Raw genomic sequence first — 15,110 nt, 5'->3', positions numbered from 1 at the left:
ATTTGAGAATTTTATACGACAAACAGTTCATTGCATCAGACAATCAATATACCAATTTTGCAAAGTGAACCATACTTATCAATATTCAGGCAAAAACATAAACCCTTATCAATATCAATTAGACCAAATGCCCCAAAACTTTAAGCTGTTAAGAAACTAGATAATATTCTCTTTCAAAACAACCAACCTCTTGAATACTCCATTTTTGTTTACTAATACCTGAATGACAAGCATCTAAGCATTTAGGGAAATTCTTTTTGGTTTGATTTATCTAGATTGGGGGAATTCATGATATAATATTAATGTTTGTAAGTTATTAGTTAGACCCATAGATGGATTTTTTTTTTCTGCTTTTTCCCTTCAAAAACAAAACAGCTCTTTCTAATTGCTAACAACAATCAAATTAAAGAAAAGTGAAAGAGAAGCCCACTGCAAAGAAAACAGTGAAAACCAAAGCAAAAGCACAATCGTTCTTTGGAATTCTGTTTTTGTTCCCTTGTTTTCCCCAAGGATTGAGGTGTTGGTACAGTTTGCATATTTACTTTTCTTTTAGAAGTGGATTCCTTGTGTTCACTTTTGTTGTACTGTTTATTTTTTACTAAACTTTGATGTTTCTTATAAATAAATAAAAAGTACAATAACTCCCTAACTTCTTCTCAAAATGAAATGAAGAAATCTTATGCAATTTTCTAGAATTATTGTCCATCTTTCTTTTGTATTTTTCTATTACATTTACTGTTTCTTAATCAAAATAAAATGAAGAGATCTTATGCCAATGCACAAGATACAGATACGAATTCCAAATATGATGAAATTCCAAAAGAAGATAAATCAGATTAAGAAGAAATAGGATGTAAATCCTCACTTGGGAAGCCGTGCAAAGAGAAGATTTGTCAACACATCCAGCATAACCTGAAACTGGCGAGAGGTCATTGTTGCCGTAATATTATGAGAATTGAAAGTCAGCTCTTTCAAGGGCTTCACCTGCAAGAGAAAGATTCAAAGGCAAATTCTTAATGCAGAATAAATGTGAATATTCACATATTAGGCTAGGATAATAGCCTCAATATTTAAAGAATGATAACATGCATATTTTTTAGAAACAGACTATAATTGCCACAGGGCAAAAAGCCACAAAGACCAACAGAATGGTTGAGAAAGCCAGAAACACGCATATGAATGTTTATACTGTAGGCACACACCCGGATGAATATATATTTAAGCATATATCAACATACGCAATATGTGGGTAGAATTTATTGTAAGCCTATATAAACACTGGAATCTATATAAACTATCCAGTAATTATAAAGGGCCAAATCACCTTTAACTCTGGAGTTCCACCTTTGTGCCTTGTGTACCGGAAGTACATATCACAGGGCATAAATACTCTCTCAAGTAATGCACCAGTACGTTTTACTTTTGGAGAGCTTCTACGAATTTTTGGAAGCCACTGCAATCCAGCCCCTGGATCAACATCAGTTGGTGCAACATGAGCTTGAACATGCTCCAGCATTACAGAAAACTCCATGCGTTTCCATGTCATTTCAGGTTCACATTCAGGAATATTTACATTCCCAGTACCAAGTGCTTGCTCAATCACCTCATAACCAACATGAAGGACTGAATGAAATGACCGGGCCAAAACCCGGCCACTAACTGCAGCAAGCAGAAATCTTCCCTGTTTAGCAAAAAGAACAGTTACCCTCAGATGTCACTACATTTTTTTTATTTCTATTTTCTCTTCTTTTTTTCACAAATTTAAAAAAATTGAAGAGTGCATAATGCATAAACACATGTCTCATATGGCTTGGACGTCCCAAACTTGTACTTAAGTTTTGCCAATGAAGTTTATAAACAAAACTTTCTAATTTGTAATGGCATTCTGAAAACAACAAAATATTAGCAATATCTTTCTCATTTGAAACTATTTTTTTATTATGTTTGATGGATACCAAGTCTGATTTAAACTTTTTAAAAAAAAAAATAAAGACAGAATTAAGAACAACCAAATAAGTGACGAAAATTCAGTGGTATATATAGAGCATCACTATGCACCTAAAAGAAAAAGAACCAGGCAGAAAAACATTAACTTCCCATCAAAACTACTTCCAAAAAGACAAACAAATATAAAATGAAGAACAAAAACCATTTACAGAAGGCACTGGAAAAACTACTTTAAAAATGCAATGCCATACATTATTAAAGGCTGATGACTAACCAGCCTGCCCTCCTACAAGCCATTACTGTGTTGTACAGATCATAATTATTGGTCACGTATCCAACAAAAGATTATGATTTGTTGTCTTTTGAGTTCAGTTTCCCTTTTGTTGTATGATCAAGGATAATTTTCCTTTTGATTATCAATACAAACGTTTCTATTTTTTTTTTTTAAACAAAAGATTATGATTTAACTTATAAGTAAAAGAAAGATTATGTGCCTTACAAGATACAACAAAAACTCAACAAAAGTAAGAATATGAATGCAAACATAATGGGACAGACATAGTCCACTTAAGTATAGGAACAGAGCATAACGATATCTGATAAGTGCAAAGAGTTTCTTCAAGGATATGGCTCTAAGTATCAGAGTGGATTTCAAGAACAATTAGATATAGAACAATGTGGTCAACCCAATTCAGTTGGGTAGAATCTACATTGAGTGAGGAAAATTTACGGACCAGAATTTCAAGTGCCCTAGCCATGAAATTTGGACATCCCTACATTGCATGATTCACATTATCTAAGACTTAAACGGTCGTTGTAGAATTGGTCAAGTCAAAAACACAGCAGTGCATCTGTAAAGTATTTGATTCCATCATATAATAGACTACCAGTCCCAACCAAACAATTATGGATAACATGCATCCATCACTAAGAAATCTCAAAGGAATATTAGGTTGTACTGCAAAGTTTCTAAACAACTTACATTGGCATCTTCTGAATGAAGATTAAATTGAGGCTCAATAACATTCACCATGAAATGCCGAGTCCCATCCTCTTCGGAATCACTTGTGTCTCTATTCTTTGCTGCAATCATAGGAAACAAATGACTCTTAGCAGAACTCAATATTATGCAATAACATCAGCAAACAATATTTCTTTAACATTGATGACATTCATCACTACATAGCTAACAATAATTCTTTTTCAACTTCTTTTTAGTTTAAAGTCTTGTTTACTATAAAAACCAAAAAACCACAGCATACCCAGATCAAAAGTAGACTTCTAAAACACCACTTAGTTGAATTAACACATTTTCATATTGGATGTAAAAAAACTGCAGAGAAATTTCATGAGGTGCTCAAAAATTACCAACTGCAACAGATGATGATGAGTTCCCAACTGAAACAGATGATGATGAGTTCCCAGATGCAACAGATGACGAGTTCCCAACTGCAGCAGATGACGAGTTCTCAGCGGCAGATGATGAGTTCTCCAATTTAACTGGATGTGATGGAGATAAAAGTGAACCAGAGGTCTCCGCATGCTCGACAGAAGAAGAAGTAACCCCATGGCTGGTAGTAGGGGGCTTAGAGCTACCATCTTGTTGCCTTTCACCTCCACTATGTGCCTTGTGCTCTTCATGTAATTTCCTTTGTGCATACTGCCTAGAAGGAGAAGGTTTTGGTGGCTGAAATGCTTTGGATAAACCACCAACAAAGGACCAAACAGCATCTCTATTCTCAATAGTCCACAAAAGCTTGAGGCCATAAACAAATATACGCTGACAATTGTCAGCTATTACCACATTGTATCCATCATCATCACTATGATCAGATCGAGTATGCTCATCACTCTCACTCCCGTTTTCAAACTCAGACCTCACATATGTCATCTCTAGATCTCTTCTTCCAGCCTCTTGCCAGGCTAATAACCTAGATGGGTCAGCTTTTGGGGCCTGCCTTCTGATTGTGAAATAATCAGATGACAATAGAAATCCATCATCACGATGCTTCTCTGTGCAGCTACTCACATTGTTACTTTTTTCATTGGGAACTCTATCCGTAGATGCAGATTGTGAATTTTTTATTGTCAATTGAACTACCTTTGCAACACTAGTGCTTTCTTCTTTATTTAAAAATGCCTTAGGCATATGAAGGTCGAAACACTGGTAAACAAGATCAAGGGGGTCACGCTTGCATTCAAAAGTATACTTTTGCTTACCACGACTATAACACATTTCACATTTCAGCTTTGTCATCTTGAATGTCAGTCCTTTAGCTGGATCATCATCATCTAGCGGCATATGCTTTATACAAGTAGGTGCAGCGTCAATCCGGAGCATAAATTCGGTCATCACTCTGTCCAACGACAAGTTACCAGATCTAGGAACTCTTGGAACTCCAAAACGAGGCCAGCGAGCAAAGGACCGCAATTTGTGAGGAGGGAGATAATTCATGTTCCAAAATTTTATCAACCATGCTAGATCATGAGCGCCAACATTCACTGTTGGTGAAAGAATGGGAACATTGTCATCTTTATGAGGAGGACCATAAACAGTTCCATCTACATCAGTACTACCTGCCTCAGTAGAATAGAGGCCTTGTTTCTCACGTGATGGAGAGGGTCTAAGAGAAAAAGTCCAGCGAAGGGACAGAGAGGTTGATCTGAATGGATCAAAAACCTTTTCACGAGCTCTTCCTTCAACAGGAAACGCAAATAAATAATGATTCATGGGATTGCCAGATTCACATTCCCAACCTATCGTAACTTCAACTGTAAAGGCTGGAGCTTCCAGCAATGCACCGGATATACCTTTAGGAAGTTTTAAACCACGACTATTTGCCAAACTCTCTAAACTGCTTAAGAAAATCTTAAAATCATTTGCAGAAACATAAACACGGCCATCTGACTGCTGAATCTCCATAGAACCAGTTATTACTTGAAGTTTGTCAAGCTTTTCATAAGGATCAGTAGTCGCAAGAATATTAAATATTGTTTCAGAAAATAATAAGTTGATGTTCCCATGAATATAATTCCTCATATCATCCCACCACGGTAAGTTCTTTTCCTTTTTGGGGGGAATGGGTGGTGGATTGGGGTTCCTAACACATAGATTAGCCCTGCGAAGAGCCACAGTAAAAGCATAACTCACATCAGCAAAAGCAGGTTCATATCCCACTCCAAAGGACACTTCTGCTTTCTGAAAATGTACGGACAAATCTGTAAATGTTTTCATGGGTGGAGTTGTGCCACTAGCAGAACGAAGCAAGTTCACCTTTCTCCATCTCCCAATATAAACTTCTTTGTGTATTTGAGGCTGAAAACTTGTTGCCTGATCCAAGGAAATAATTTGGAATTATACAGCATACATGCATAAGCTTCCATGTCATGACATGAAAGAATCATATGAAGATATAATTGTTGAATCATGATATACAAACAAAGGAAATTCGATACACTGTCAACTAACATTATCCAGGGTCAAATCACAGAAGACTCGAGAATGGTTCCCTTTTTAATAGGAAACAGAACCTATGAATCATAATATTGAAAACAAGTGACAGATATTCAGCTCCTCCTGATGGATGATGCTGCTATCAAGGCCCAGGATTATTTATGATTAGATTTTGCTCTTTTTAGGCCTTGGCCTTCATTATTACAAAAAAATAGAAATTCAAAATTGTTAAATTTCAGAGAGACGAGCCAACGGCCCACTACTAGTAACACCAATATTATCCCCAACTTAACCACCTACAAAGCCCAGTAGATGTGGGGTTTTATCACAAAAGGCCTAGTTTATATTAGTAGTGGAACCACTTATTATATATTATAATTTATTTAGTCAAGTTTCCAATGTGAGATTTTATATTCTTCAACACACCCCCTCACGTGGAACCACCACATAATGGGCCACACGTGGAGTTTAGTCCATACCAGAATCTATCATTCATGCCCAACATGTGAGCACCACGTATTGGGTAAGGAGTAAGGGTAAACATTCAAGCCAACATTTTTTTTTTGAATAGAAACACTTTTTATTCAAAATTGAATGGAAAAAATGATGACATTTAGGACACAGACCAAACAGACACACTTGCCAAAAAACAGACTCAAAGCCACTCAACACAGAAAACCAGCCAGACATAAGACACTCCTTAAGATACTACAGCTAAAAGATTTCGCATAATTGTAGGATAGGATATATCCTTAAAAGCGTGAGAAGTTGATGCCCAAAGAGCAGCCCAAAACTTCACTCTTTCCCATAACTCTACCATTCCCACTCCCTTATAATCCTCGAAAATTCTCCTATTACGTTCCAACCAAAGATTCCAGACCACTGCCTGCATCAAGCTGCCCCATAAAATTTTAGCCTTCTTTCCCCTTCCCAAAGCATCAAATCTGATGGAAAAAAGGTCAAAGCATCCTTTCGGTATTACCCACACTGTGTTAACTTCCTTCAATAACGTCTCCCACACCTTTAGAGAGTAAGGGCAATGAAGGAGGATATGGTCCACGCTTTCCCCAGCCATATTACATAAAACACACCAATGCGGACTAAGGCACATATAGGGACAATGTCTCTGTAGTGAATCACCTGTATTTAGTTTTCCAAACACCGCTTGCCAAACAAAGATCTTAACTTTCGGAGGAGTCTTGGCCTTCCAAATTTGAGTGTACGGAGAGAAAACCTCCCTTTCGCCCCTATTCTGAATATGAGTACAGAGAGAGTGACAGGAGAAAACACCGGATGGATCAAGCTTCCATCTTCTCTTATCCAATCTGGAAGTGGCCAATCTCACTCCCTCTAGTAAGTCCAACAATCTAGCCACCTCCACAATCTCTGAATCATTTAGATTCCTTCGAAAACCAAAGTCCCAAGTGAGAGGGGATCCAATCGAGTCCGTAAAGGAGGAAATATTGTGGTTTTGCTTCCTGGACAGATTGAATAGTCTTGGAAACACGTCTTTTAGAACACCCCCCCGGCTCCAATCATCTTCCCAAAATCTGACTCTAACTCCACCTCCTACCACGAAGACGCAGCCTTGAAGGAACAACTCAAAACCACTAGAAATCTCTCTCCAAGGGCTGCGACTAGATCCTCGAATTGCAGGTTTGGCATCCCACCCATTTGAATCCATTCCATAAATACTTCTGATTACTTTGTGCCAAAGAGCATGAGTTTCGATAGGAAACCGCCACAACCATTTGGCCCGCAGAGCCTCTCCCCTAGCTTTCAACGAACCCACCCCTAGTCCTCCAAAGAGTTTTGCTTTACCCACCACCTCCCAGCTTACAGCGTGGTTTTTTTTCCCATCCAAACCTTCCCACAAGAAATCCCTCATAAGCTTCTCAATTCTATTGGCTACTCCAATGGGAATCCTAAAAAGGGACATGTAGTAAATCGGAATACTACTCAACACTGCTTGAATCATTGTGAGTCTTCCCCCTTTGGATAAGCATGCTCTCTTCCATTTTTGTAATCTATTCTCTACCTTTTCCACAACGGGGTCCCAGAACCTGATTGCTCTGGGGTTCCCACCTAGGGGAAGGCCTAAATACGACATAGGCCAGGTCCCCACTTCACATCCCCAAGCCCCTGCCAGCCCATTCACCAACCCGTCGTCAAGATTAATGCCAACTAGAGAACATTTCGATTTGTTGATTTTCATTCCCGACATGAAACAAAACAAATCCAGAATCTGAAGTAGATTATTCCAGTACTCTTCCTTATCCTCTATGAAAAGTATGGTATCGTCGGCGAACTGAAGATGGGAGACCTCCACAGTCTCATGCCCCGGAAAAAGACCATGAAACTGATCAGCAGCTTGTGCTTTCTCCAATATTCTGCTTAACACATCTATTACCAAAGTGAACAAGAATGGGGATAGTGGGTCTCCCTGTCTCAAACCCCTTGAGGCCCTAAATTTACCCCTCGGTCTTCCATTAATCATCACAGAGAAATTAGCCGACTCGAGGCATCCTCGAATCCATCTTCTCCACCTGTCCCCAAATCCTTTCCTAGTCATAACCTCATCTACAAATCTCCATTCCACATGATCGTATGCTTTCTCAAAGTCAATTTTAAGCACCAATCCTTTTTTGTTTAGTCTTCGACTCTCCTCCACCACCTCGTTGGCAATCAAGGCCGCATCCAAAATCTGCCTACCCCTCACAAAAGCACCTTGATAGGTAGATATAGTGCTGCCCAAAACTTCCCGCAATCTAGAAGCCAAAACTTTCGACACTATTTTGTACAAACTTGTCACTAGGCTGATAGGCCTGAAATCACTAACTTTGATGGATTCCTTCTTTTTGGGAATAAGGCAAATAAAAGTCTCGTTAGTGATTGCATTAATTATACCACTATGGAAGAAGTCCACCAAGACTTTCATAAGATCCTCTTTCACAATATCCCAGCAAGATTGAAACAGAAGCAAGGAAAAACCATCTGGACCTGGTGATTTATCTGTTCCACAGTCAAAAACAGCCTTTTTAACTTCCTCCTCTTCAAATGGCCTTTCCAGCCATTCAGCCTCCTCGACACTGATTGCATTCCAATTCAAACCTTCTAAACACCACCCCGCCTCTACGTTGCTACTGTAAAGATCTTTGAAGAATTTAATGATCTCCGATTCTATTTCCCCTTCACTGACAACCATGCCAGATCCCTCTACTTCCAGTTTCTGAATAAAATTCCTTTTCCTTCTGCCGCTTGCTATACGATGAAAAAACTTAGTGTTGTTGTCCCCTTCTCTCGCCCACTGAACTTTCCCCCTTTGTCTCCACTTCACCTCTTCTTTGTGGATTAACTCACTCCCAATAACGGTAAAAATTAAAGCTAAACATGTGAACACCACATATTGGGTAAAGGTAAGGGTAAAGGCCAAGTAATTCTAGCCTAGTCAATCAACCCACTCGGATACCATGTTAAATTTCAAAGAGACAGTCTAATGGTCCACTAATAGCAACACCAATATTGTCCCTACAAAGACCAGTAGGTGAAAGGCCTCAGTTATAATAGTAGTGGAACCACTCATTATATATTGTAATTTGTTTAGTCAAGTTTCTGATGTGGGACTTTATATTCTTCAGCAAAATTAAAATAATCAAACTAATTAAAAATAATAAAAATGAAAGAATAAAAAGGTGAAAGATACAAACAATGCAAACAAGCAGTCCACTAAAGATAACAGCCGCAGCCTACATGAGCAAAACAAAATAGCTGCACTACATGAACAAACAACACCTACTTTTAACCTAATCATTAAGAAATATCACGACATCCCTATTGATGCATTTAGATCCATGATCTATGTTGATATCCTATTTCTGAAATAATATTTGCATTCACACTAATACACAAGTTCCAAAACAGTAAAAACATGGCATACTTGTAAAGCAATACCAGCTCATAGTTCATACTTTCAAGTGTGCAAAAACATTTCCACTTAAATTCGTATAGGAAAAAAAGGATTTCCAAACTGGATTATAAAATAAAATAGTGTACACATACCAGCCAATACTTATTAAGAAAAACCAAAAAAATCATTTTTTTGTCAACATCTATCACAAATCAAGCAGCAATATGCAACTAAAAGAGCAGGCTGAACCTGGTCTTCTAAAACCCGTGGGCCACCATGTTTTGTATGTCTGTGTGCATGCACAAAGCCACAGATGCAAGTAATTATGTCACCAAATATCCAAAAGGAGACACAATATGATTATTTTAACTAATTTGAAAAGCAATCTTTCTAGAACCTAAACGATATAACTTATGTCATAATTCATAAGGTGGTCTATTCAACATTGATATTTTAGGCAATATTTTAATTCAACGGAATACTCTGGGGAAAACTTTACTGACTGCTTCGAGATAACTATTTGAAAGGTGAGATATAGGCACATAAGCTAGGAATTAAAACTTTGTGTCTAATAATCACTAATCGGCAATCTCAACTGATGAATTGATGTTCGAACCAGAATAACCTATTTGTGTGTCATTGTGTGGGTGTAGGTGTGATATAATTTAGCCCAAAGGATTGAACCTCCCAGCATATTAATAGGGCTGGAGAGCTGGAGAATTTGTTTAATCCTCGAGCTATTTTATCAACCTATCTAACCAAAGTTCATGTTTTGCAGCACAGACGTTCATCAGATCAAAAAATTCCATCTATTCAAGCAGCGGTTTAAGATTTTCTTTCTTATAAATATTTTATTTTTCCCCTAAACATGGCACCTGAAAAGTAAACTTACATACGCTAAACATAAAAAATTAGAAGAATGGCAGTAAAGGGAATGCCACGTTGCAACGTACCTGTTGTGCTAGCACAAGACGGCCTTCACATTTAACAGAAGCACCACACAAAAGAGGAGATGCATAGTTACGCAGCTGAACGACAACAGAGCCTGCATGCACAAGAAGATTACTCCCATACAGTCGAGAAAATGGTATATCATTGTCACGACAAACAGGATCCAGCGTCTTTATAACCTCTATCATCCCATCATCTCCACCATCAATCCTTGTCAAGCTTACATCCAAATCTCTTGCTGTTATGGAAAGAAGAGAATTTCTGGAAGTACTTGGCTTAAAACCAGCCTGAAACCCTTCCCTACAGGCACCTGAACCTTCTGATGGTGCTAGATTCTGGCATGCCTTGTAATATGATCTGAATGATTGTTTATAGATTTCTCCTTGCATCTTGCTAACTGCGGAAGGATCTCGGATGTCAATCTCAACTCCATTAAGGAAAGTCAGTCTTTCTTGAGTAGAATCAATTGTTTCAGTGGTTTTAGGAAACTGATTGACTTTGGAAACAAATTCATCAAGAAATTTCAACTTAACAGCTAACTCAGATGCCTCATTCTTCATCAGCTGATAGTGTTCATCAAGCCAGCCTTGCAGTGGCTCTTCTTCAATATCAGCAGTTATCTTTCGTATGCAGAACTTTAGAGAGCCAAACTTTATTGAACTAGGCTTCTTAGGTTTTGAGGTATCCTTCTTCATGGGAAAGATAACACTAGTTCTAGCAGCAATTACAAGCTTCAAAGCGCGCAACATTTCTTCAACAGAATCATCAATAGCACGCAATTGTAACCTGTATGGCAAGCAAATATGAACATCAAGGCCTTGAATTACCCAATCCCACGTCGTAGATATAGGTACTTTTGCATCAGATGGACATGAGGCACTAGGAATACGTGAAATTTGCATCCGGCTACTTTTGAATACTCTGGACCCATTGAAACAAAGCATAAGCCCTTCAAGAAGTACTCCTATACGGGCATTCTCAGAAAAAATTGATTGTACCTGAACCATTGCATCAACCCCATCCCCAACCTCGGCATAAATAGACAACATTTCCACATCGACAGCAAAAATAGATTCCTTTTTCTTGTGCTTTTCTAAATTTACTGGTTCTGCAATGGCTTCTTTCTTCTGTTCAGAACCTCTCATGACATCTTCCATATGTTCATTACCATGTCCCTGAAGCTTCTGATTATGTACAAGTAACTTCAATTGTAGCCCAAGTTCAACTAGCGATAATTGTACATCAGGCTCCCACCTAACCGTAATATCAGTAGCACTGAAAAGAGAGCAGACAGCAACCTCCTTAAGACCACCAGAACGCCGTACAAATTTAGCATTCTGCATGTCAAACAATGCCACTTTCGTTTCCGGCTTATGTTCCTCCAAGTGGTCCTGATAGACAGATCTCGCTCTTTCAAGTTCAATCTGTGTGGACTGTTTCTCCTTGTTCACACACAAACTTAAATGGAAGATGTCAAGAGAAATGGAGTACCTCAAGTTCTTGTGCTTATCAGATATTGTGGACATTACGTCTGCAACCCGGGGTGTTCCATCATCTGAGGTACTTATTACAACTCGACCACCCTGTGATCCATAATTTACACGCTTGGGATCTGCAACAACAGTATTTTCTAAACCCGCCTCACCACAATATTTCACAGAACACCTTTCAAGATTTAATTTCAAGAGCCGAGTCCCTTTCCCTGATGACTTGGACGAACGCCCCCGGCTTTGTGATGTTCTTCTTTCAGAAGAAGACATATTTTTCAAAAGTGCTTGAAAGGACATGGCAGTTGATATAAGCGACTCAACACGCTTGAATGTGAAAAAGACACCCATACCAGTCACATCAACAGATAAAACCAATTTACTTTTAGCACCATCTTCTTCAGATGATTCCATGTCCTTTTTGCCCCAGTCTAGACTAACCTTTGCAACATTAATTAAAGAACCTGAATTCGATTCTACACCAAAAAGGCTCTCTTTCAAGCATTCTTGGTATTCATCTGCCATGTGCAAATTTAGTTCACCAAGTTCCATATGTACAGTAGTTCCTGTATTTGAAATGTTATTCGCAAATACATGCGATGATTGAGAGCAACCCTGCACCAGAAAATCAAGCATTATGACGTACGTTCATAATTTTATTTTTGAACTAAGAAAAATATTAACAGGAAAAAGAATACACTATGGATGGCATATAAAGAAGCTGTAACAGGAAGGGTTAGAGGTATACAATATCTACTTCACAGGACAGTGAAAGAGAGTAAAATCAACCAAAACCAACATCTATGACCTACATGTATATGCAAATGTTTTACATTCTGATATACGACTAAACATAGATCCCATAACAAGTGTGCTTGGACGCAAGTAGTGCTAGTATGGAATATGGATGACCAACTGAGAAGTTTTCATGTAAACCCCACTTTTACTTAGTTCAAAAAATAAAAAATTGAAACAAAAACTACTGTGGATTTTCTAAATGATGAATGGATAATTTGATATCCCTTGACTTATGAGCTCCCTCATGTACATAAAGTGGTACCGAGCAAGGACAAGAAGGGTTGAAAAACACTACAACCCCAATTCACTCACTACACCCACCAATCTCATACAGCTATTAAGTACTAGTACATGATATTCTCTTTACAAGGTTGCTTACATGCACAGCAAACTGTCCCTGAGGTTTTTTTTAACTATTTTTGCATAATTGATAAAAAAAAAATTACACATGAAAAAACTACAATAAAAAAGAAAAAACAATAAATAAATAAAAAAGTATCAGTTGTTCAGTGTAACCTAAAAAATATGATAGTGCTAAAAGAAAATCATGTCACTTACATGATACAATGGCAAACCACTGATACTATAAAGCACAATAGTCATCTCAGGGGCTGAAACAGTACACGTCCACATGATGGCTTTGGTATCAGTTGGTGGTGGCTTGTCGAGAGTTGAAGTTTCCTCCCGAAGCACCATTCTTTTCTTTTTTGAAAAATGGAGGCGCAACCACGGCTTTAATCGATTCATTATAACATTGCATTGAGTTCCTCCCAGCTTTACATCAATTTCAGCTCTAATAGGCGAGGTTGGCTGCAAAATAAAATGTCCAAAGTCAATAAAATGATCCACCATGTCATAAATGCAGTGCCTATTTGATATCTTTCCACTTTATCTGCATTTCAAAATGCATAATATGGCCGCTATTTATGTTTTTTACATAGCCATGAGCCACCATTGCAGTAAAACACCAGATTTATTAGGAGGCAAGAACCTAGATATTTAAGAGTCAGATGTGTACGAAGGAACCCTCATCTATCATACCAAGAGCTATGTCAACTTGTTAACTTTAAATCTTATCCCTAGCAAGCATAGTAATCCACTTCTTCATGTTGTGGTGATTCATCTGGCAACCTTTCAACCAAAAGGTATCAAGATGGCTTCCAAGTGCTGGTCAAATCAGGAAATATTGGTCAAAACCTTAATTCACTCTTTGGTTCACATGCTCTTGATCTGGTTTTCATTATTTTTCTCAATCTTTATAGTATGGAAAATTTCAGATTTGAATGAACTCTAGCAGTGGATCATGAGTCTTATTGTGTTCATAGTTGCTTTTAGGAACAGTGTTTTCTGGTCTTTAAAGGTTACTTCCTCAATTTCTTTCCTTATCTCCACCATCTTAATGCCATGCAAAAAATTGAATTGAACTTATCTGAGGACTATTAATGCATATCTGTGACAAACCACAATCAAATAATCCTAGTATAGTGCTAAAATCAATGATACACCAATAAATCCAGTATCAAGCTACCTGTTAATGTTTATATGTTTAATTGGACAATATATACCCACAACGTACAATATGACTCTAAAAAATATGCAGAGGGAAGAATATCAACTCTTAAGAGACAATGTTGCACAATTTTAATTGACAATACTTACCTGTATTGGAATGTAAAATAATGAGGCAACATCAACTTTCAGTATCTCCAAAACAGAAGTGCCAGCTTCTCTAAGCAGCTGAAATATAATTTAGAAAATCATCATCAAAAAGAGGCCAAGATGATGACAAACTTTATAACATAAAACACAAAAAGCACTTTAACAACATCAATAGTTGCATCCATACATGAATCTCACTGAAATCCAATTGAACATCAAGGCGTGTAGTTTCCCCCACGTCTTCACTTGATTGTGATTTGATGCTTTTTAATTGGATGCCCATGATGTTATTGTCAACAGATAGATCATATTCCCGATGTACAAATCTCACGTCCAATTTTGGTAAACTGAAGGAAACCTATTAAAGAAATATAATATTATCTTCCATAAGAAACACAAATTTCAATATAAAAAAACTTACACAAGTGGATGAACAAGATGTTGTGTGACAAAAGCACATAAACAAGAAAAAGGAAAGATGCTCTATTACATGTCAATCTATACGATTAATGGGGTTGACATGGAAATCAATTGCTAACATCATATCATTCAGTGCATTCACTCTAGGTAAGAGGTACATGGTAGGAGAAGCAAGAGAAAATGTTGTATAAAGAAGAAACATGAAAAGAAATGGCACCATTAGAATCCAATGTCAAGGAAATACCGCAGCAATAATACAACCAAAAATTGATAAAAAGATAAATAGGCCTTTCATCCAGTGTCCTGCTTTCGGTCCCCAAGTGGGAAAGATTCTTGTGTTCAGGTTTGACCAGATTTTTAAATAAGCTACACATAAAATGTTCATGACTCCTCTGCCATTTATGATTCTTCTGCACGGGAAAGGAAGTACTCAAGAGTAAACTGTAGAAAAATATGACATGATGCATTCACTACGAGACACCAATTT

The 15,110-nt window shown here is 37.7% G+C and overlaps 1 protein-coding gene across 5 annotated transcripts in view; it reads right to left on the bottom strand.

The window, feature by feature from the left end:
• The window catches only part of SAB (HYPERSENSITIVE TO PI STARVATION 4), a 30,748-nt gene that overhangs the window by 7,914 nt on the left and 7,724 nt on the right, over positions 1 to 15,110 (bottom strand). For all 5 annotated transcript variants that reach the window (XM_021976475.2, XM_088246611.1, XM_021976474.2 and 2 more), the window contains 8 exons: positions 14,391 to 14,561; positions 14,204 to 14,281; positions 13,103 to 13,354; positions 10,262 to 12,361; positions 3,316 to 5,278; positions 2,930 to 3,030; positions 1,325 to 1,681; positions 866 to 984 (listed from right to left, as the gene is read on the bottom strand). In XM_021976475.2, the coding sequence (XP_021832167.1) occupies positions 866 to 984; positions 1,325 to 1,681; positions 2,930 to 3,030; positions 3,316 to 5,278; positions 10,262 to 12,361; positions 13,103 to 13,354; positions 14,204 to 14,281; positions 14,391 to 14,561 (5,141 nt within the window). The remainder of the gene's footprint in view (positions 1 to 865; positions 985 to 1,324; positions 1,682 to 2,929; positions 3,031 to 3,315; positions 5,279 to 10,261; positions 12,362 to 13,102; positions 13,355 to 14,203; positions 14,282 to 14,390; positions 14,562 to 15,110) is intronic.

This window comes from Prunus avium, chromosome 1 (assembly GCF_965620075.1).
Source record: "Prunus avium chromosome 1, drPruAviu1.hap1.1, whole genome shotgun sequence".
NCBI classification, from domain to species: domain Eukaryota; kingdom Viridiplantae; phylum Streptophyta; class Magnoliopsida; order Rosales; family Rosaceae; genus Prunus; species Prunus avium.
This window is presented reverse-complemented; position numbering and strand designations above follow the sequence as displayed.